We start from the raw sequence: 21,702 nt of genomic DNA, 5'->3' as shown, positions 1-21,702 counted from the left end.
AGTCTCCTTTAAAAAAAAAAAAGAAAGAAACTGGTACTTACTAGCTAACACTGAGCTAAGAAATGTCACTGACAATCAAATATGTACAGCTAACAAAAATATTCAAACTTCAAAAGTACAGGAAGCACACATGGAAATGGGCTGCCAGATAGGGTCACATGTGGATTCGGTGAATTCATTTTATCCTAACTTATCCTTTGACCCTTTACGATCCTCCAAATAAACAGTTCAGAACTTGAAATATTTATGAGTCTGAAGGGAGAAACACTGTGGAACAGGGTAGATTTTGTTTCACTAGGATTAGAATTCTTACTTCCCTCTGTGTCTTGAGCTCCAAGTAAAAAGCACCTTCTTCCAGATTTGCAAGAAGAGCTTAGGCCTGAATTATTCAGATGATTGATTCAAGTCACATCTTAACTCTGCATTTATAGGCACAGCCTCTCTCAAGGATTCAAAAAGACTTAAATCATATTGCCCCACCAATACTGTCACTCCCCCATGTTTAAGTGGAATCACATCTGAGACACAAAGAGAAGACGTAGTACCGCGTCCATGTAGGTCAGCTCCTCGGCCACGAGGTCCTCTGAGAAGCACGTGAATTCTGCTGACCCTCTGCCCTCCAGCTCCTCCTCCTCTTCCAGGCTGAAGGAGATGGTGTTGGGAAGCCCACCTGTTCACATCCGAAAAAAATCAGTAATTTGGTGCCCGTGTATAAGACCTTGTTTACAGAGTCAAATGGGACCTCTTTAGGAAGAAGAGGGCTAGACCTTCAGAAAACCCATAGGGAAATAACAGCAGACCATAAATCTGAGCAAAATGGAGGTCTTCCCCAACTCTGCTTGTTCTTAGATTCTTTACTACCTTCAGGGGCCTCATGTTGTCACTTTGACAAACCACGGGTTCCTACGCCAAGGACAGAGCCAGGTTAGGCAAAATCTGGAGAAGCAAAGTGGGGCCCACATTTGGGGTCACCCTCATTGTGGGCACCCTCAAACTCTCCGATCAGCTCCAGGACTAAACCAAGTCATTCCTGAACCCCGACCATGTAATTCTTAATTTCTGGGCCACTTCTAACCAGAAGCCTAGAAGGACTGGGCATGAAGACAGGCCAGGCTTTGGGGGTAGAATGGGCCATTGTGGTATCAGAAATACTGACAAAGTCCTCAGAATTCTCTAAATGTTCAGAGTCCCTTTCAGCTTCCACCTAGAGTTAAGTATGCATGAAGCAGCAGAATATAGCCTTAAACTAAATTCATCTGAGCCTTATTATAGACAAGCCCATCAATTAGCAAATTACATAGGGCATAGCCTGAAAAAGTAAGAAAAAAATCATTACCCAGGACTCCAAATAAAAAGCTGAAGGGCCGAGCACCTAAAACAGGACCTCCAGTCTCCATCTGGAAAAAACTAGAATTGGATGAAATTTGACTTGAATCCTCAGCTTCCCTTCCCTGGAGGTTTTCCCCAATTCCTGGGCTGTTTCTCACCTCATCCCCCTTCAAAAAAAAGATCTAGTTGCATTCAGTCATATCTCAGCAGAAATTTAAATCAGTTACTACTCCCCCAGAAGAACATTTATATTTTAAAGCTTTTCTCTCTTTCTTTGTAGAATGAATGACTTTTAGGCATCTTGGATCAAGTGAGGGTAGCTTTTTCTTAGTTTTGTAGGGGAAAGGGAATGCTAAGTGTGGGCCCTACAACAATTCCCCTACCAGGGCAGCATGTGGGTACCTGTCTACTCTGGTGGCAGGTATGTAACCTAAAGATTGCCCCATTACCCCAGAGTTGAAGGTCCTCATGCAAATGGGGACTGGAAGAGGGAGGAGGGGATTACTGCCTGGCCCCAAAGTCTGGGACACAAACAAGTGCCAGCTAAAGGAAGCTAAAACACTCCATGATATGGGGGATGTTAAACAGTCTGATTTCATCACTTTCCCTCCACACAACTCAGGTACTCTCATTCAGTGAAGGAATGAGAAATTGGGGGTCTAGTGGTTCAGAATGGGCCTCTGATCCCTCTTGCCAGCTACTGTATAGATATGTATCAACCACCTTGCAATGCAGAGGCTGACCCACTTCAGCCAAGAAAGGTCTGTGCTAAGGCATGATCTCATTCATTCATTCAACAAACACTCATGGCAGGCATATGTTCATATGTCTAGAATGTTGCTGTGCATGAAGAGTACACGGTCCTTTCTCTCTGGGGCCTAGTTCATGCCTTCATTGTTTCTGCTTTTCGTTCTCTTCCAGAAGTAAGTAAAAACTTCAAGCACGATTTTACTTTTGAAACATACAGGAGAGCCTGTTGCTTTTGCTGGCGTTAAGACTGGGTAAAATAAACACATGGGAACCAAGGCAATCTCCTTCTCCCCTGCCTCGGCCTGCCAAATGAGCTCTGCCTTCCAGTCCCTGGGTTGGAAACAATGAGCGACTGGTCTCACCGGTTCCCCAATTAGGCACAGAGCCAGAAGCAGCCCCAATGGGGAGAGCTGGGCTCCAACACAGCGTTTTCCACTCCAGCGCAAAGCCAGGTGTGCAGGCCCCGAAGGGAGCTGAGGCTTGCAGCTGGAGGTGTGCCCCTGGTATTCAAACATTCCCGGCAGATGAAGTCACCTGAGATACACAGTATCTGGCAGTCTGCTTGTAATGATGCAACTGCATTTCACCCTCTCCACTCCCCCAAATATAAAAAAATGCAGCAGGTACTGTTAAGAATTTGAGGTTATTTTCTTTGGAGCTGATGCAGCTTCCCTGATCAGTGCCAAGGAATCGCTTCCTTTCCCTGAGGAAATCAGCCATCACTTCAGAGAAATGCCTGTCACAAGCTCCAAGTGGGTCAGCCACCATGGCAACCGTCACCAGCACCCCAGGGAGAAGATAAAACGTCATGCTGGAAGCTTGTCCTAACCTCTTTCTGACTTTCTTCAAAGCCTGATAGTTATAAACACCCCATGACCTAGAATGGCAGCCCCTCCTTTGTCCTTGAAAATGGTGGGTCAATTCCTCAAATAGGAAAAAACAGCCACAGAAACTTCCTTTGCTGAGGCCATTAGAGATGCTAAATGATGGTAATCTGCTCTGGCAGGGGACACATTACAGTGATGCTTTCTACCCTGAAGGAGAAACACCTTTTCTGAGCTCTTGGGAGGGCAGGAGCAGAATCAGATTTAATTTCTTGTCTGCTGGATGGGGGTGCTTGTTAACATTTGATAGAAGGAGGAGTTATCAGGCAAACAGTGAAAAGCAAGTTCAGCATGGTACATGTTGATGGTGGAATATAAAAATCTCATCCAGGAGACCCTCTTCTTCTTGGTAACAGAAGAAACCCTAGGAAATTACTTAACTTCTCTCAGCCACAGTTTCCACTGTTTTCTCATCTATAAAATAGGGAGCAAACTAGGTGGTCTTGAAAAACACCCTCTTTGCTCTAAAGCTGTAAGGCTCTGTAATTAGCACTTCAGTAACCTTGAGAATTTTATGCCCATGTCAATCCTCCAGCAGCTTGTCTTCTGAGGGCACCAAGCTTTCCTATTCAACCGGCATAGGGAGAGCTTTCCTCCAACGAGGAGGCTGGAAATCAGAATCTAGCTTTTGCTGTGAGCAAACGCAGTACTCACTGTCAGTTTCCACTTCTTGCTTCTGAAACTGCTCAAGAAGGTTTTGTGCTCTTCGCTCTGGCTCAGAACCTGGCATCATCCGTTTGAGATAATCCAGCAGCTTCTGTAAGCACGGGAAGTGAGGGGGTTCTCGGAAGTCCTCCACGCGTTGGTCAAGCCAGGCCCTCAGGATTGAAGCGATTGCACTGAGAATGAGAAATGGATAATCACTGCACCCAACTGGCTGTGGGGACTCAAAACAAGCCCTGGGCACAGAAGCCTGTCCCGGGTAGACCCTGGGAAAACTTGAGCAGGTGGCCAACAGGTGATCAATTTATCCAAAAGTTCCTGGAAACATCAATGAATTTTAAGCACCTTAAAACAAGCTGACCACACTTATTAAGTGGTGATTGAGTGGTGGGGGGAGACTGATAAGGTTCAAAAAAAAAAAGAAGAAACCTAACCTTCGGAAAAACCCATACGGGGCGGAAAAAGACCTGTAGAAGAAGCTTTCGTGAATCCTGAAATAACTTCAAAGCAATCTGTACACAGTGGGATATGTGGTTTCCAGTTCTGGATTTGCTCAAATCAGAGACCACAAGATCTACCATACTAACAGTTTAGGAAATAACTGCCTGCCATTAGGCTGGAAATCCATCTGATGAAAGGAAGTGCCTGGGTTTGGAAAAGATAAATGCATAAATTTAATTTTACAAAGATCTCCAGGGTTTCAACATGAGTACCAAAATATCCCCTTAAAATTATCCTTTTGTTTATGTATTGTAATGATGAATAAGCTAATTATCCTGATTTGGCCATCATGTATTATACACAAATACTGATAGTCAACTCTATCCTCCACAAATATGTATAATCAATTAAGTTTCAATAAAGCAAAAAATAAAGAGAAAAGAACATTGAATATAAAAAAAATCCTTTTGTTTCTCAAATTACAATGAGGAGAATGTTTGAAGAGACATAAATAGTAGGGTAGAAAAGTTACATCTCTGAAAAATGAAGGAAAAAAACTTGATAAGGAAGACCACTGAGAAGGTGATTTCCTCTGATGTCTCTACAGGTCACCTGCAGAGTTCACTTTGGGTGAAAAAAGGGCCCGGGTCCCAGGGTGAAAGAGACAAGAGTCATTGTGTGTGTACTGCTCCCTCTAGACATGTTACTGATAACACAAGCATGTTGTCTTTAGGTTAGGGGCAGTGCCTCACTCAAGGGAAGAGACAATCAGCTGAAAGGTAAAGAGGATAAAATATTTGGAGTGCGATGATTATTCTATGCTTTATATTCAAAGAAGACTCTACGGACACTCCTGAACCAGGCACATGCTGGGCTGTGTCCTGTGGAGAAGAATAGCTGCCTCATCAGCAACCACCCTCCCCCACAGCCCAGGCACATTCGCTGATGATGGCTGGAAAAGATGACAGGGACCATGAATTAACCCATGCATGTTCTATTGACAGAAATACAACACCTCGTCATAGCTAAAGACCTAACTGACCAAAAATCTTTCAGCTAGAAAAATCTTTTAGCAAATTTTAAAATTATCATTATCTAAGGGCCGATCCCGTGGCGCACTCGGGAGAGTGCAGCACGGGGAGCGCTCTCGCTGCGGGTTCAGATCCTATATAGGAATGGCTGGTGCACTCACTGGCTGAGTGCCGGTCACGAAAAAGACAAAAAAAAAAAAAAATCATTATCTAATTATACTTCAAACAAATTGTTTATTTAATTTAAAAACTATGACTAAACTAAAAGTTCTTATCCCTCTATGTGAGACTTAGGCTAGGCTTTCACAGGTGTGTCTAACTTTCCCGTCTCGGTCTCATACCAAGGAGCAGAACTGTGATCGAGGCATAAATACAACTAAAGCCAACTTAATGCTGAACTTTTGGAATTGAAGTACAAACAGAAAGAAAATAAACGTGTTAATAACTGTTTTCACTACTGTGTACATCACTGTTTCACTAATGTAGACATTAAGGCATTTGGAACTGTAATATTCAATTATCTACACCTAAAGTAGATGACACAGGGCCTGCCCATGGCTCACTTGGGAGAGCGCGGTGCTGACGACACCAAGTCAAGGGTTAAGATCCCCTTACCGGTCATCTTTAAAAATAAATAAATAAATAAATAAAAGTAAAGTAGATGACACAAAACCATTAAAATCATAGAAATAACTCAATACTCTCCAAATCTTTAGTCCAGATTACATAAAATTATAAACAAAAATTACATTCCCTTCCAGAAAGCTAGAAGAAATTAATCTGGATTCTGGGGTTAATTGAAAACGTAAGTAAAAATGAAATCAATGGACACACATAAGCAATCATCGTTTCTTCTTTCTTTTACAAAACCAAATATCATGAATTAAAGAAGAAAATGATGAAGTGGTAATTAAATATTTCATTTTTATAAAAAATATATTTTTGGGGCCGAGCCCGTGGCGCACTCGGTAGAGTGCAGCGCTGGGAGCGCGACGACGCTCCTGCCGCGGGTTCGGATCCTATATAGGAATGGCCGGTGCACTCACTGGCTGAGTGCCGGTCAGGAAAAAAACGACAAAAAAAAAAAAAGGAAAAAAAAAAATATATATATTTTTTTCTGTGAATACATTCCCTTCCTTCCTCACAAACGTTGAGCCCAGATCAGTGGTGCACACAGGTGGCGTGACAGCCTAGAACACAGGAAAGCCTGACATTTGCATATGGCAGGTTGACTCTTTGACTCTTTTTTTTTGAAGCAGCTGATCAGTATGGGATCGGAACCCTTGACTTTGGTGTTATAATACTGTGCTCTAACAACTGAGCTACCCAGCCAGCCCCTAGCAGGTTGACTCTTCCAGGACTTCTGTAAAAAGTTTTGCACTTCTCAAAATAGGAATGAATTAATCTAATTAATATTACTGCTCGCTTAACATTTCTTAATATTTCAGTGAGAAGATACTCTCTCGATGACACTAGTGGAAAAACAGACATGGAGAAGTGATCATTCACATGACACAATGACAGTCAATAAGAACGTCAGCCTAACAATGAGACAAACAACCCAATGACCCCTCAGTGTTTCCTAGCTTAAAAGAACACCCAGATAGAAACACAAAATTATAGACAGAAACCAATGATATTAATACACCATTTACTCCTTAACTGCTCATAATTATTCATTTTAAAATGATAAAACTCATTATTTATTGCAAAAAAAGTAAGTCTTACAAAAGAATATAAACTAAAAAAGCAAAATATCTACTCCCCCTTCATTCTAATCCCATTCCAATCACCTTTTTTCAACAGTTTGGAGTATATTCTTCTAGACCTTTCTGTGGATGTGTATACATATTTAAATACACATACCATGTATATACAAATCAGCATGCGTTTTTCACTGAACGGTATGTTATAGACACCTCTCCATTCATTACCTCCAGATCTCCCTTACTGTTTCTCACAATTACATAGTGTTCCACTGCATGAAAGCACCATAATTAATTCAAGTATTCTTCTACTGGTAGGCAGAGAGTTAAGTTATTTTTAGGTTCTCACATTACAAACAATTGTAAAATGTGTACCCCTGTTTACGTCTCTGCATACTTGTGAGTATTTCTCTAGGACACATTATGTAGAACTTACTTCCATAGAAAGCCGCAGCCTCAGAAGGACTGGGGAGCTCTAAAGAAGGACCTTAGTCCAGATCAGACTTGCCCCTAGGTGCACATTTTGTCCTCCTCAATATGATGTTTTTAACTAGCTCTGGTAATCTATTCATTTTACCTTTTGCGACAATGACCTTCCCGCAGCTTAGTTTAAGAAGGCTTTGAAAGTTCACCCCAAACCTAGGCACTGAATTAGCCAGAAAAAGCATTTCACACACACACACACAAAAGGAATAAAGGGGGAGGAGGAAGAAGAAAAGAAGGGAAAGACACACACAAACAGCACAGTAAAGCATGAGGCAGACCCCTTCCCTCCTTCCTAATCAGTGGAATGTTCATCAGTACGCCAGAGAGAGAGGCTTTCTGCAAAGGCCCAAAGCTCACAGTAGCTTTACGTTTGCCAGCCCTGGGGAGAAACTTACCATTCTTGATAGACTAAGAAGCGGATAGAAATGAGAAACTTAAGATTTCAAAAAGGAAAGCAACATCGCAAAATCATGACAGAAAACAGGATTACTGGCCAACAGCTTTTCTGTCTTCCCCTGCCTGGCTCCACTCCTGAGATCTAGCTTATACACTAACCAGAACTGAGTGGGAATATGTAAAGAACCCTACTACTGAAGGGAAATGCTGGTTTGAACTCACAAATTTACAGGAAAGGAGTGACTGTCAGACTAGAGAAGCCGCTTGGCTCTGTGCACAAAACAGGAAAGGAGGCTTGCAGGAGGAAAACCTGACTTCTCATCCTAGCTGTGCCACCTGTGAACTAAGGGAACTGGGACAGGTCTGCTAACGCCACTGACCCCTATCTGGAGAAGAGACATAAAAATACCTGCCTTCATCCACCTGACTGATTAATTGTGATTTCAAATGACACAATGACAATAAGGACATTTTGAGGCACCTGGAGAGAGAGACAATTGTTAAGTCTGCAACTACTTGCCAAAACTCACAAAAGGAAGAGACTGAAAGAGGTAAAATGGTTTGGTGAAAATCAATCAGCACTCATGGAAGTCAACTCAAAGAATTTGCTACCTATCAAAGGAAAAATGACATAGAATACAAACTGTGCTGCAACGCATACGGCTCCAGAGCCGCTGGAAGATGATAATCGCCATGAACAAATGTTGAGTGCACATGTATGGCGCACACACACGCACAAATGCACACGTGTGGGCACACACATGCATACGCGTGCACAGATCATACACGCATGGGGGCACATATGCACACCCACCGAGGCATCCTCCCTGGGACAGATCAATGCAAAGACATCAAATTATAGTATTAACTCCAAGAGAGTCTTCCAGTGTCTGGCCGCGGGCCAGCCTTAGTGACTGGGGCGCCGGGGCCCGGGGCCGCGACGTGGGGCAGGAGGGCGGGCGGGCAGACGGACGGACGCCGGCCTCGGGCTGCCTTCGTCGACCCCCAAGCTCACCCGGAGCAAGCAGCCGCCCGCCAGCTGCCATGCAGCCTCCTCACCCGCTCCTGCCGGCAAGCAAAGTAAGGGAGCGGGAGAGTGAGGCAGGCTTAGGCAGAGCGGCTCAGGGCGCCCGGGCGTTGGCATGGCCCTCGGGCCCGGGGCAGCTGCGCGGCCGGCTGAATGTAACCCCGGGGGGCGGCGGGGGCCAGGGCCGAAGGTGCGCCGCCCTTCCCCCAGCCCCACAAGCCGGGAGGCCAATGACCTGTGGCTTCTAGAACCCCAGCCGGCGTGGGCTCCTTGGAAACGGTCATCAGTGCCTCGTCAGTGCCGTGGTGGCCACGGCTTCTGCAGCACCTGATACAGACGGAGAGAGCGGGGCGTGGCTGGGCCGGGGGTCAGCCTCCCCGCGAGGGGCGCAGGGGGTCTGCCGTGCCCGGAATGCGGCCCGGACCCTTGGGAGTGGCCACCTTCCCCTCGCCCCGTCTGTGTGTTGGCGACACTTAATCGCCTCTCATCGACTCACCTATAACTTTTCCTTCCCTCCTAGCCGTCGCCTGCTGTCCAGACCTGCTGGCTCTATTTCCGTTGTGGAATTTTATTTTGGGCTGTAAACTTACGTAAGTTAGGTTGACTGACCAGCCATCGGAGAACACCTCTCCCAACCCTTCATGAGTCCCGTTCCTTTAGTGCTCACCAAATCCTGCCCAAGAATTCAGGGAGCCGTCAGTCCGTCCCAGGAGCTGACTGCACACATTCCTATAAGATGCCTGATGGGTTTTGTACTTGTCAGTTTTGCTGGCTCTGTGCTCCTTCTATGCTTTTCCTGAAAAGTGATTGGGTGGCGTGTGTGTTTGACTTGCTCTCTCCCAACCGGGAAATTGGAAAAATAGGTACCTGAAGCACACTTGTTCTCAACAACTAAAAAGTATAGCTTGGCGAACAAAATACTGCTGGGTTTCCTCTTTATGTGAGGGGCAGTCCTCTGGTCTTGACCCCTTCACGGGATTATTGTCCCTGTGAGTATCTTCATGGTGTGTGTTCCTGCACTTAGTATTTCCCTGTGTATGCTTTCCCAACTTATTTGCATACAAAGTGTAACAGATCTGAGAATAAAGAGGCTGTGAATCTTTCATTTATTAGCTGCAGATACTTATGAAATTGCAGATTTATGGGAACCTGTATTCTGCTCTTAATGATTCTAGTCTGGGTCTTTCATTTGCAGATGATGCGTGAGGTGATGCCAACCATCAGTGAAGCCGAAGGCTCCCCAGGAGGAAGTGGGAGCCATGCATCCGGCTCCCCTTCACAGGCAGACACAGATTCACATTTTGAACAGTTGATGGTCTCCATGCTAGAAGAAAGGGACCGACTTCTTGACACTCTTAGAGAGACTCAAGAAACGCTGGCATTAACCCAGGAGAAATTACACGAAGTTGGCCACGAAAGAGATTCCTTGCAGAGACAGCTCAATACTGCACTTCCACAGGAGTTTGCTGCATGTACGAAGGAACTGAATGCATGCAGCAAACAGCTTCTTGAAAGGGAAGAAGAAATTGCTGAACTGAAAGCAGAAAGGAACAACACCAGGCTGCTTTTAGAACATTTGGAATGCCTTGTCTCTAGGCACGAGAGGTCTCTCAGGATGACCGTGGTGAAGAGACAGGCACGGTCCCCAACAGGTGTGTCCAGCGAAGTCGAAGTGCTCAGAGCACTGAAGTCGTTGTTTGAGCACCACAAAGCTCTGGATGAAAAGGTGAGAGAGAGATTACGAGTAGCACTTGAAAGGTGTAGTTCGTTAGAAGAAGAATTAGGTGCCACACACAAAGAGCTAATGATTCTTAAAGAACAAAATGATCAGAAAAAAACACTAACAGATGGAGCGCTTGACATGAGCCATGAACAAGAAAATACCCCGAGCACGAATGGAAAGAGATCTTCTGATGGTTCGTTAAGCCATGAGGAGGACCTTGCTAAAGTAACAGAGCTCCAGGCAGTCATAGACAAGCAACTGAGGGAGCAGAGCCAAATGAAAGAGTGCCTGGCCGCCCTCTCCAGTCACGTGGTGGAGCTGGAGGAAGATCTCTACACGGCCAGGGAAGACTTGATCAATTCTGAGGAGATGAACACGAAATTGCAACGGGAAATCTGTGAAGCCATGGCCCAAAAAGAAGACATGGAAGAGAGAATCAGTCACGTGGCAAGGCTGGAGGAAGATCTCTACATGGCTAGGGAAGACTTGATCAAATCTGAGGAGATGAACACGAAACTGCAACGGGACATCCGTGAAGCCATGGCCCAAAAAGAAGACATGGAAGAGAGAATCAGTCACGTGGCAGAGCAGGAGGAAGATCTCTACACGGCCAGAGAAGGCTTGATCAAATCTGAGGAGATGAACACGAAATTGCAACGGGACATCCGTGAAGCCATGGCCCAAAACAAAGACATGGAAGAGAGAATCAGTCACGTGGCAGAGCTGGAGGAAGATCTCTACACGGCCAGGGAAGACTTGATCAATTCTGAGGAGATGAACACGAAATTGCAATGGGACATCCGTGAAGCCATGGCCCAACAGGAAGACATGGAAGAGAGAATCAGTCACGTGGCAGAGCTGGAGGAAGATCTCTACACGGCCAGGGAAGACTTGATCAAATCTGAGGAGATGGACACGAAATTGCAACGGGACATCCGTGAAGCCATGGCCCAAAAAGAAGACATGGAAGAGAGAATCAGTCACGTGGCAGAGCTGGAGGAAGATCTCTACACGGCCAGGGAAGACTTGATCAATTCTGAGGAGAGGAACACGAAATTGCAACGGGACATCTGCGAAGCCATGGCCCAAAACAAAGACATGGAAGAGAGAATCACTACTCTTGAAAAACGCTACCTCGCTGCACAGCGTGAAGCCACGTCTGTGCATGACCTCAATGATAAACTTGAAAATGAAATTGCAAACAAAGACTCTATGCATCGACAGACTGAGGATAAAAACCGCCAGTTACAGGAACGGCTGGAATTAGCAGAGCAAAAGCTGCAGCAGACCATGAGGAAAGCCGAGACACTCCCGGAGGTGGAGGCGGAGCTGGCCCAGAGGGTGGCAGCGCTCTCGAAGGCTGAAGAGAGACACCGCAACATTGAAGAAAAGTTAAGACAGATGGAGGTGCAGCTGGAGGAAAAGAACCAAGAACTGCAGCGGGCAAGGCAGAGAGAAAAAATGAATGAAGAGCATAATAAACGTTTATCAGACACTATTGACAAGCTACTTTCAGAATCTAATGAGAGGCTCCAGCTTCATCTGAAAGAGAGAATGGCTGCTCTAGAAGATAAGAATTCTCTGTTACGAGAAGTTGAAAATGCAAAAAAGCAATTGGAAGATACACAACATGATAAGGATCAGCTCATCTTAAACACTGAAGCATTGAGTGCTGAACTAGACAAAATGAGACTAAGAGGTGCTTCACTTCATCATGGCCGACCCCACTTGGGCAGTGTCCCAGATTTCACGTTCCCTGTGGCAGACAGTCACACAGATTCCTACAGCACCAGTGCAGTGTTGCGGCACCCCCAGAAAGGCCGCCTAGCTGCTCTATGGGATGAGCCTTCCAAGGTACAAACTCTTAATGAACAGGATTGGGAACATGCCCAACAGGCTAGTGTCTTATCAAATGTAGCACAAGCTTTTGAGAGCCATATCGATGTGTCTGATGGCAAAGATGACGGGGACACTCTACTCAGCTCAGTTGATCTGTTGTCACCCAGTGGACAGGCTGATGCACAGACATTAGCCATGACGCTTCAAGAGCAGCTGGATGCCATCAACAAAGAGATCGGGTTGATACAAGAAGAAAAGGAAAACACAGAGCAGCGAGCAGAGGAGATTCAAAGTAGAGTTGGTAGTGGAGGCTTAGACAATCTTGGTCGTTTGGGATCAATGAGCTCCATTCCGCCCCACCCTGCTTCTTCCCTTGCCAGCTCCTCCCCTCCAGGCAGCGGCCGTTCCACCCCAAGGAGGATTCCTCACAGCCCAGCCAGGGAAGTAGACAGACTGGGCATCATGACTCTGTTGCCAGCATCCAGAGAGGAGGCACGAGACGACACAACAACGATAAAATGTGAAAGCTCCCCTCCGGCCCTCCAGGGAGACAGGCTGCATAAGGGGGCATTGCACACAGTCAGCCATGAGGACGTCAGGGACGTGAGAAACTCGACAGGCTCCCAGGACAGTCCCGTGAGCAATCCCAGCAGTAGTAACAGCAGCCAGGACTTGCTCCACAAAGTCCCAAAGAAGAAGGGCATCAAGTCCTCTATCGGCCTCTTGTTTGGCAAGAAAGAAAAGGGCCGACGTGGACAAGCTGGCAAAAAATCATTAGGACACGCTGGTGTTTCAGAGACAGACAATGCATCTCAAGATGCCTTGGCACTGAGCAAACTGGGAGGACAGGCTGAAAATAATCGTAAACTTCAAAAAAAGCATGAATTGCTTGATGAAGCCCGTAGACAAGGTTTGCCTTTTGCCCAGTGGGATGGGCCGACCGTAGTTGTGTGGTTGGAGCTCTGGGTGGGGATGCCCGCCTGGTATGTGGCTGCCTGCCGAGCCAACGTGAAGAGCGGGGCCATCATGTCGGCCCTGTTGGACACCGAGATGAAGCGTGAGATAGGCATCAGCAACCCCCTGCATAGGCTGAAGCTGAGGCTGGCCATCCAAGAGATCATGCCTCTTACCAGCCCGTCTGCCCCTCCCATGTCGCGAACGACACTCGCATATGGGGACATGAACCACGAGTGGATTGGGAACAAGTGGCTGCCCAGCATGGGCCTCCCTCAGTACCGCAGCTACTTCATGGAGTGCCTGGTGGACGCCAGGATGCTGGACCACCTGACCAAGAAGGACCTCCACAGGCAGCTGAAAATGGTCGACAGTTTCCACACAAACAGTTTCCAGCGTGGAATTATGAGCCTGAGAAGATTAAATTATGACCAAAAAGAACGGGAAAGAAAAAGAGAAGAAAAGTCAGAATGAAGTAAAAGATGTGCTTGTTTGGAGCAATGATCGAGTGATTCGCTGGATCCTGTCAATTGGCCTTAAAGAATATGCAAACAATCTTTTAGAGACTGGCGCTCATGGTGCCCTTCTGGCCTTCAATGAAACCTTTGACTTCAACGCACTGGCGCTATTGTTACATATCCCGACGCAGAACACACAGGCTCGTGCTGTCTTAGAAAGAGAATTTAACAACCTTTCGGTCATGGGGACTGACAGAAGATTTGATGAAGACGATAAAAGCTTTATGAGAGCACCATCAGGGAGAAAAAAATTTAGACCAAGGGATATTCGTGGCTTAGCTGCTGGATCAACAGAGACTCTTCCTGCAAACTTCTGGGTTACTTCTTCTGTCTTCACCCTCCATGCAGCCAAAGAAGATGCAGATGGACGGCAGTGTGTCAGGAACACAGAGGTTGGATTCTGCCACAGTCAGGACTTACTCCTCCTGCTAAAGCCTCCTGCTCTTTACCCACACTACTTCTACAGATGACTATGCAGCATTTTGAATCCAACAAAGACTACATTTTAGAATGCAATGGGATCTTTAATCTGTTAATACTTGTTATATGGACCCTAAGATATTTTAGTACAGTTTTTAATTAGTGAAAATTTCATGAATACCATAGAGAAAATATTTTAGAATTTAATGTTTCTTATATTTATGTAAACTTATGACTCTTCATTTATATAGCTACTTACTTTTTCATGTATATCCAGGCTATAAATATCCTTTCAAATCAATTCATGTTCTTATACCTAATTTTAGTTTTTCAAATGAATGTACTTTAATGCTTATATGTATAAATCCTATGGACAAATATAGGGCTTTTGTAAATTATACATTTATTGTAATTATTATTGTTTAATTTTTTAATGATAAACCATTACAGAGAAGAAAAAAAAAATAAAATAATAAAAATAATTTTTAAAACAGTATTAACTCCAAGAGATGATTCTTGAATGTGAAGACTAAAAAAGTAATTTCAGAAAACAAATGGAAAGATTAAGATTGTGACACAATCTAAACTCAGGAAGGAGAAAAGCCAGGACATGAATGACCTCCTCTTACAGTCATCTTTGGTGGGTTATTGAGCAAAACTTCTGTCTCAAGGGGAGGTGTAAATCTTCTAAGCACAGGGAGTATGTGGCCAGGAGCAGAAGCCCAAACCAGACAGCCGAGGGGACAACTAGAACTGTGTTGTCCACCTCAGGCACCCTTGGCAATATGCAGAACCACAGTGCATGAGCCTTTTCCAACCCACTGCAGTGGCCCACAGAGGAAGGAAGACATGCTCAGATGGCAACATGTGCAACCTACTAACGCAGCTTCTAAGGTTTTTCGTTCTAAGAAAACAGACTCCTGGGCAGAATTAATTCACTAATTAAACTGATATTTATTGAGTACCCTTTATTTACATTTACAAAAAACTAATTATTTATGTGATGACTGTCATAATAGGGAAGTTGAGCCCCACGGAAGCATTTAACTTCAGAGGGAGCTAGCCTGGCCAAGGCTTCAGGGAGCACTCCCCAGAGGAAATAAAGCTAAAGCTGGGATCATAAGGGTTAGGAGGAGTCAGCAGGGGGAAGACTCTGGGGAGACAGCGGAGGCAAAGGTCCTGAGGCGGCAGAGAGCCAAACACGAATTTTTAAGAGACTTGAAGAACTGTGTAACTGAAGAACAGAAAGACAGGGTAGGAACGGAGCACAACGGGATCTGCTATACTCGTTGATTTCCCAGCCAACGAGAATCACACTTAACACTGGTAGAAGATATTGTGGTATTTTAGTAACAGAAAGATATAGCTCTAACCTGCACAATTTGCTAGTATAGCTTTAACCTGCGCAATTCGCTTCTGCAAACGCTTGCTAAAACGGGGGAACATATCTAAAGGCATTTTATCTAGAGCAGCTTCTAAGGGGCAGTTGAAATGTAAAGCAGCTTCTAAGGGGCTATTAAGCAGCAGGGGGCCCAGGTACACTAAACATTCCAAGAAGGGCATGGCCCCCACCAGGTCCCAGGCATGGGCTGGTTCCTTATCTAAAAGCCTCCTTGCCAGGTGCCAAGGAAGATATAGGATTGAAAGAAGCGCCATTACCGGGGGTACCAGCCTACTAAAGCCCACCTGTAAATCTAAAGGCGCCACAGATCTACCGGGGTACTAGCCTGCTAGAGTCTGCCCACAAATCGAAGGGCGCCACTGATAACCGACAACTCATCCTGTCATAAAGATCTGTTCAAGAAAAACTGTATAAAAAAATGCTTGTGTTGTAAACTGGGGGGGCTTTTCCGAAAGGCAAAGTGCCCCAGCATGCTGGAAAAATAAAATCCCTCTTGCGGATTGCAACGGTCCTGGTCTTGTAGTCTTTGTGAGGCGAGCCGCTCCTTTCTGTAGGATTTGTTCTTGCTGCACGGGTCTTACATTTTTGGGGGCTCGTCCGGGATTGGCTCGCTCTCCCTGGGACCAAAGACTAGAGAACGGAGGATCGCTCAAGCAGGTACCGCCGTTGTCTGTCTGACTGTGTCTGTTTCTTTTGTTGTCAGCTGTAAGCTGTCGGTTATAATCTGGTTTCGGTGGCTCCAGGACGGAATCACCGGTCTAATTTTAGATTTTCTTTCTTTCTTTTTTTTTTTTTTTAAAAGATGACCGGTTAGGGGATCTTAACCCTTGACTTGGTGTTGTCAGCACCACGCTCACCCAGTGAGCAAACCGGCCATCCCTATATGGGATCCGAACCCGTGGCCTCGGCGCTCCCAGCGCCACACTCTCCCGAGTGAGCCACGGGCTCAGCCCTAATTTTAGATTTTCTGAGGCTCCAAAGCGGAGCCATCTGTAGCGGACAAGCGGCGGGGCAGACGTGCCGGCACGCCGCAGCCACAGGAGTCCTGGAGGACGCTCCAGATTCCTCCGCAGGAGACGAACAGGTTCGGCTCCACGGGAGATCTCTAGGACTAGTAAAGAGACCCCTCCCGAGTTCTCTGATAATCTGGTTGTGGCACTCGTGGCAGGGGCGCATCTGTGTTTTGTTTTTTGTCTGTCTGGTTGTGTGTGTGTGGGGACTGAAGATTTTCTGGGGCGCCATGGGGCAGACTGTCTCAACCCCTTTGAGCCTGACTCTGAAAAACTGGAATGGCGTGAAGGAAAGAGCAAATGATTTGTCTGTGCCGGTTAGAAAAAATAAATGGGTAACACTTTGTTCTTCGGAGTGGCCAGCTTTCCAACCCGGATGGCCTGCTGAAGGTTCCCTCTCTGTGCCGTTGATTACAGCGGTAAAAAGAAAAATTTTCAATTCTGAAAATCTCCTAGACCAGACATCTTATATCATTGTCTGGGAAGATTTAGTCACAGATCCTCCTCCGTGGGTCCGTCCCTTTGTTCCCTTAACAGGTCCAATGGCTGTGTTTGCTCTCCAAGAAGTAAAAAAGAAACCGGAGGTCCTGCCGTCCACCGACCCAGACTGGCTTCTTTCTAATCCCCCTCCCCCTTCTTTCCAATCACAGGCAGCCCGGCTGTCCGAACCACCAGAAAATGAATCCGAGGGAGGGCCTGCTCAGGGGACACGCAGTAAACGAGTGGCCCCTCCAGATGCTCTTCCTATTTTCCCCCTGCGGGCTTACGGCCCCGCTGATGAAGAGGGCAACCAGCTCTTACAGTACTGGCCTTTCTCTTCCTCCAATCTTTACAATTGGAAATCTCAGAATCCCCCTTTCTCTGAAAACCCCCAGGGTCTCACTAACCTTGTAGAATCTCTCCTATTTACTCATCAGCCCACCTGGGATGATTGCCAGCAGCTTCTACAGGTCCTGTTCACTACCGAGGAGAGACAACAAATCCTCCTGGAAGCTCGAAAGAATGTGCCAGGAGAGCCGAGCCCGTGGCACACTCGGGAGAGTGCGGCGCTGGGAGTGCGGCGACACTCCCACCGCGGGTTCGGATCCTATATAGGAATGGCTGGTGCACTCACTGGCTGAGTGCCGGTCACGAAAAAGACAAAAAAAACCCCCACAATATTTCTTGGCTGTCCCCCATTTCCAGGGCAGCCCTGGGCCTTGTGACGCTCTGAGCACAGCCCAGCGGATGTCTTTCTTTAATAAAGCTGGAACAGTAAAAAAAAAAAAGAATGTGCCAGGAGAAGATGGGCGACCTACCCTCCTCCATGATGTTATAGATGCACGGTTCCCGTTAATCAGACCAAACTGGGACTTCAACTCGGTGGAAGATAGGGAGCACCTGAAGGTCTACTGCCAGGCTCTAATGGCAGGCCTCAGAGGGGCAGCAAAACACCCCACCAATTTGACTAACGTAAGAGAGATAACTCAGGGGCCCGATGAGTCTCCATCAGCATTCCTGGAGAGACTCATGGAGGCATTCCGTCGGTTCACCCCGTATGATCCTGGTAGTGAAGAGCATAAGGCTACAGGGACGGTCACTTTTATTGACCAGTCTAGTAGGGACATCAGGAAGAAACTGCAGAGACTGGAAGTGTTGCAAGATAAGTCATTAAGAGAATTAGTGCAGGTGGCTGAAAAGGTTCATCATACCAGAGTCAGAAGAAGCAAAGGAAATAAAGAGAGAAAAGCTCCAAGAAAAAAATTTTCACAAACTTCTGGCCACTGTAGTTAGGGAGACTAGGGAGCCCAATAAAATGGTGCCGGGCAATAAAAAGGAACCCCTGGCGAAGGATCAATGTGTGTACTGTAAGGAGAGATGACACTGGGTTCGAAACTGCCCCAGGAAAAAGAAAGAGCCTCAAGCCTCCAAAGTCTTGGCCTTGCAGGAAGACAGTGATTAGGGGGGACAGGGTTCGGGTCCCTTTCCCGAACCCAGAGTAACTCTCAAAGTGGAGGGGAAGCCTACTCAGTTCGTGGTAGACCCTGGAGCCGAAAATTCAGTATTGCTACAAGCAAACGGATCTCTTCTCGGGAAAAAGTCATGGGTATAAGGGGCTACAGGGTACAAGCAGTACCCATGGACTACCCGAAGAACAGTGGACCTAGGCGTGGGCCGGGTATCCCACTTGTTCATAGTCATTCCCGAGTGCCCCTACCCACTGCTGGGAAGAGATCTGCTCACCAAAATGGGTGCTCAAATTTATTTTGACCCCGAGGGACCTCGGGTGCTAAATCGGCAAGGAAAGCCTCTGCAGATACTAACCCTCAAGTTAGAAGATGAATACCAATTGTTTGAAATGCAAGGGCAGGAGACTGGACAGATGGATTGGTGGTTAGAAAACTACCCCCAGGCGTGGGCAGAAACAGCAGGGATAGGGAAGGCTAAAAACAGGCCCCCCGTCCACGTAGAGCTGAAGGCTCAAGCCAGTCCTATTAGCTGTCTGATAATACCCAAGGTCCCGAGACGCACGCAAAGCCAGCAGACCCCCACATTGCTCGTTTGCTCCAGCTGGGAGTCCTACGGAAGTGTCAATCAGCCTGGAACACGCCCTTGCTGCCGGTCCGAAAGCCTGGGACTAATGACTACCGACCGGTCCAAGATCTCCAAGAGGTAAACAAACGCGTGGCCAATCTCCAGGCCACCGTCCCTAATCCCTATAATCTTTTAAGTTCTTTACCTCTAGACAGGACCTGGTACTCAGTACTGGATCTCAAAGATGCATACTTCTGTTTGCCACTGACTGCAAAAAGTCAAGAGTACTTCGCTTTCGAGTGGAGAGATGCAGAGACTGGCCTAGCAGGGCAACTCACTTGGACCCGCCTGCCTCAAGGGTTCAAAAACTCGCCCATCTTTGATGAGGCCCTCCACCAAGATTTGGCTATGTTCCGGGCCTCTAACCCACAGGTAACTTTGTTGCAGTATGTGGATGACCTCCTCCTGGCAGCGGCCGACGAGGAACTGTGTTTAGAAGGAACAAAGCGTCTCCTCATGGAGTTAGGAGAGCAGGGCTATTGAGACTGTGCCAAAAAGGCCCAGATCTGCAAGCGACAGGTCAGTTACCTGGGGTACCTTCTTAAAGATGGGAAAAGATGGTTGTCTGAGGCCAGAAAAGAGACAGTGTTTCACATCCTGCCACCCTGTAACCCAAGACAAGTCAGGGAATTTTTAGGTACTGCCGGGTTTTGTCACCTGTGGATACCTGGTTTTGCTGAGATGGCAGCCCCATTATATCCCCTCACTAAGAACAGTCAGCCCTTTAAATGGGGAAAAGAGGAGCAACAGGCTTTAGATAATATTAAAACGGCCTTAATGTCTGCACCGGCTCTGGGACTCCCCGACGTAACTAAGCCCTTCCACCTGTGTGTGGCAGAAAATAAGGGAATTGCAAAGGGGGTCCTAACTCAAAGACTGGGGCCCTGGAAAAGGCCTGTGGCATACCTGTCCAAGAAATTAGACCCAGTAGCCTCAGGGTAGCCAGCTAGTCTAAGGATCATAGCGGCAGTTGCAGTCCTAGTAAAAGATGCTGATAAATTGACTATGGGACAGAATTTAGTAATCTCAGCACCTCATGCCTTGGAGAGTGTTGTCCGCCAGCCTCCCGACTGCTGGCTCACAAATGCTCACATGACTCATTATCAGACTCTGTTACTGAATTCACATCAGGTTACTTTTGCTCCACCGGCGAGCTTAAATCCAGCCACATTGTTACCAGACTCGGACTTTGACCCTCCTATCCGTAACTGCCAAGAAGTGCTCGCTGAGGCACATGGATGGCGGAAAGACTTGTCAGATCAGCCTCTGATGGATGCCGAAGCCACCTGGTTTACTGACCGCAGCAGTTTTCTTGAGGAAGGAGTACGAAAGGCAGGAGCTGCTATAGTAGGCGGCCAGAATCTGATATGGGCACAGACTTTACCTGCTAGAACGTCTGCCCAGAAAGCAGAGCTCATCGCCCTCACGAAAGCCCTTGAACTAGGAGAGGGCAAAAGAATCAACATCTATACGGTCAGCAGGTATGCCTTTGCCACTGCTCATGTGCATGGTGCTATATATCAACAGCAGGGTCTGTTAACTTCTGAAGGAAAAAAAATCAAAAACAAGGCAGAGATCGTAGGCCTGTTGGAGGCCCTTCACAAACTGCTAAAAGTAAGTATTATACACTGCCCGGGCCACCAAAAAGGGGATTCCCCCCTCGCTAGGGGAAACAACTTGGCCGATTCTGAGGCAAGGGCGGCAGCCCACGGGTCCTCAACTATTTTGTTAGTGGACATCCCCGAACCAGAAAAGCCCAAATTTAAATACTCGGCTGAGGACGTAGCAGTGATCTCAAGGGACTCTAATAACTACTTTGATCAGAAAACAGGGCGTTGGCATGCAGCGTCAGGCAAGCCTATCTTGCCACGAGATCAAGCCCACGCCATGATCAAACAAATGCATCAATGGACACATCTGGGAGTGAACAAACTGGCCCAGACTGCCCTGAAGACAGAATATTATATCATAGGGCTAAAGCACTTAGCAGAGCAAATAGGTACCTTAAACAGGGTGAGGCCTCACCAATAAGTCTTTTGCAAATAACACAATCTTAACCTAACTGTCCTTGTTTGTTCTTGTTGTTTATGTCTGCATATACGTGTGTGTAACCTGTATGTTGTCTGTATGTTCATGTCTGCTTGTTGTAATTGTGTTATGTGCAAGGTACCAAATTGGCTTATAATTAATGCGCGCTCATTAAATAAATAAGTGTACTTTTCAAGTGCACGTAACTTAAATCTGCTAAAGTTTTAATAAATATATTTTCAAAATCTGATTCAAACCTTTTACCTAAATCTGTCTCTAGGTCAATATGTCTCCTTGTTATCTCAGCTCTGCCTCCTGGCCATGCTGGGAAAAAATGAATCTTTTACGTATATACCGCCCTCTGTCTTCAGCTCCACATGGCTCCAACTGCCACGGTAAAAACCAGGAACCTAAAATGGCTAGTAAAAAAAGAAAACGATGCCAAATATCGCATAGGTGCTAGTTAGCACTAACTAATAAGGGTATAAATCTAATACACCAAGTTTTTGGCTGGAAAACCA

General features: G+C 46.4%; 2 protein-coding genes across 7 annotated transcripts in view; one reads left to right on the top strand and one right to left on the bottom strand.

Moving 5' to 3' along the window:
• LOC134386424 (tripartite motif-containing protein 75-like) overlaps window positions 1-21,702 on the bottom strand; it is a 51,610-nt gene that overhangs the window by 5,959 nt on the left and 23,949 nt on the right. For 5 of the 6 annotated variants that reach the window (XM_063108563.1, XM_063108564.1, XM_063108565.1 and 2 more), the window contains 2 exons: window positions 3,618-3,802; window positions 546-670 (listed from right to left, as the gene is read on the bottom strand). The gene's annotated coding sequence lies outside the window, so the exon portion shown is untranslated. Of the gene's footprint in view, window positions 1-545; window positions 671-3,617; window positions 3,803-21,445; window positions 21,504-21,702 lie in introns of those variants that run through there. The other variant, XM_063108568.1, reaches the window with a different exon arrangement.
• Window positions 9,909-14,179, top strand: LOC134385838 (liprin-alpha-1-like). Its single transcript, XM_063107512.1, is given in 4 exon segments — window positions 9,909-10,841; window positions 11,505-13,688; window positions 13,690-14,085; window positions 14,087-14,179. Coding segments are annotated over 4 exon segments (3,606 nt in total).

The sequence above is a fragment of the Cynocephalus volans genome, chromosome 9, assembly GCF_027409185.1.
Source record: "Cynocephalus volans isolate mCynVol1 chromosome 9, mCynVol1.pri, whole genome shotgun sequence".
Lineage (NCBI taxonomy): Eukaryota > Metazoa > Chordata > Mammalia > Dermoptera > Cynocephalidae > Cynocephalus > Cynocephalus volans.
This window is presented reverse-complemented; position numbering and strand designations above follow the sequence as displayed.